Source organism: Echinops telfairi, unplaced genomic scaffold (assembly GCF_000313985.2).
Source record: "Echinops telfairi isolate 266 unplaced genomic scaffold, ASM31398v2 ScPeMD7_7457;HRSCAF=8495, whole genome shotgun sequence".
In the NCBI taxonomy this organism is placed as follows: domain Eukaryota; kingdom Metazoa; phylum Chordata; class Mammalia; order Afrosoricida; family Tenrecidae; genus Echinops; species Echinops telfairi.
The window spans coordinates 28,093,456-28,094,988 of NW_022111357.1; the positions used below are offsets into that span (position 1 = coordinate 28,093,456).

The window sequence follows — 1,533 nt, forward strand, 5'->3', positions numbered from 1 at the left end:
GGAGGAGGGCCATCTGGCTTGTTTTTTAGGTGGTAAAAGGCATTTTAAAGAAACACCAGGATGAAAGCCGGGCTGCTGCTGTGCGCAGGTTGGGATTAAGAGGGAGGCAGAGGGGGACCAGGATTGGGCTAGCCCATCGCTTTAAGCCGCCAGGTAGCAGAGCTAACAATGAATGTTTCTCTTTTGTTTCCTACCCTTGTTGGAGCCTTGGAAAGCTGGAAGCAGCATTACAAGCTAATTCTTTCTCCCCTCCCCCCTTTCTGTCTCTAGAAACTTGAAGGGTCTAAGTGCAGAGGGCAGCTTTTGATTTTTGGGGCAACCAACTGGGACTTGATTGGTCGAAAAGAAGTGCCTAAGCAACAAGGTATGTTCATTACTCGCTGCCAGTGGGTCGGTTCCGAGCCCACGGCACCCCTGAGGTTCAGAGCAGAGCTGCCCCTGTGGGTTTCCAGGGCCGTAGATCGCAGGGGAAAAGCCCAGCTGCCCCGAGTGCCGGGGTTCGAACGGCTGACCAAGATTAGCCTAACAGACGGGCACTTAGCCACCGGGCCACCCAGCCTCCGCAGTCTCAGTGCAGTGCCCTGAGTGTTTCCGGTGGACCAGGCACTGTGCTCATTAGCAGGCAGGGGATTCTGATAACCGCTCTGCAGGTAGGCGTATGCATCTCTTAAAACCGGGAAAGCTGAGTTCAGAGAGGCCCAGTGACTCGCCCAGGGCCACACAGCCGGAAGAGCAATGGAGTTGGGCTGGAACCCTGGTCTTGTGGGAGACTCGTTGACCGATTGTGCTTTAAAAACAGAGAAGCCCCAAGTTGGTTGGTTGAGACGAAACAGAACAACATAAGTAGACACCTCAAGTAAACCGCCTCCTTGCTGACACCTTTTTCCGTCTTCCTTCTCGTGTTACTTTCATTAAAATCAAGATGCTGGTCCTGGGGGATGATTCTGCAAGCATGCTCCTTTGCCACCTGCCAAGAGTGTTTCAGGAGCTGGCCTGACGGCACAAGTCAGGTCCGTGGGGAGACGGGAGAGCCACAGCGGGCCCAAGAAGTGCCTTTCTGTCTCCAGTTGCCTTTAGGAAATCTGGAGAATACATACTGGCCCATTCAGCCGCCAGAAGGCCGGTACATTTCCCCACTTCATGGCAACTTGGTTTTATTTGGAAAGACTCCCGACGTTCTTTCCAACCTTGCTTTGCTCAGTGAACAAATATGTGCACGTTGCCACTCTCTTGTCCTTGAAGATGAAGATGGTGGCGCTCTGCCTTGCCCTGACCCGCCACAGTTACATGTGGGTGGGACCTGAGCCACCTGCAGCAGCTCTGGTTCCCACCTTAGGGACCTAGCCATCAACATTAGGGCTTAGGCTCCGGGCAGAGCGTGTTGTCCACCCCCGCCTGTGCTGCCTTCCATGGTGTCCCTGAGCTGCTTTTGAGCTGTGTGGGCCCCCTGGGCCCTGCTTGGGGACACAGGTGTGAAGGAGGAGGTAGGTTGGCCGGGCCTGGGTTAGAGCCTCTTGCCTCTGGCAGATGATA

At 54.7% G+C, this 1,533-nt stretch overlaps 1 protein-coding gene across 1 annotated transcript in view; it reads left to right on the forward strand.

The window, feature by feature from the left end:
• Positions 1-1,533, forward strand: part of RCC2 (regulator of chromosome condensation 2) — a 33,189-nt gene that overhangs the window by 16,337 nt on the left and 15,319 nt on the right. The window contains exon 2 of the mRNA XM_013005306.3: positions 271-364. Within this exon, the coding sequence (XP_012860760.1) occupies positions 271-364 (94 nt within the window). The remainder of the gene's footprint in view (positions 1-270; positions 365-1,533) is intronic.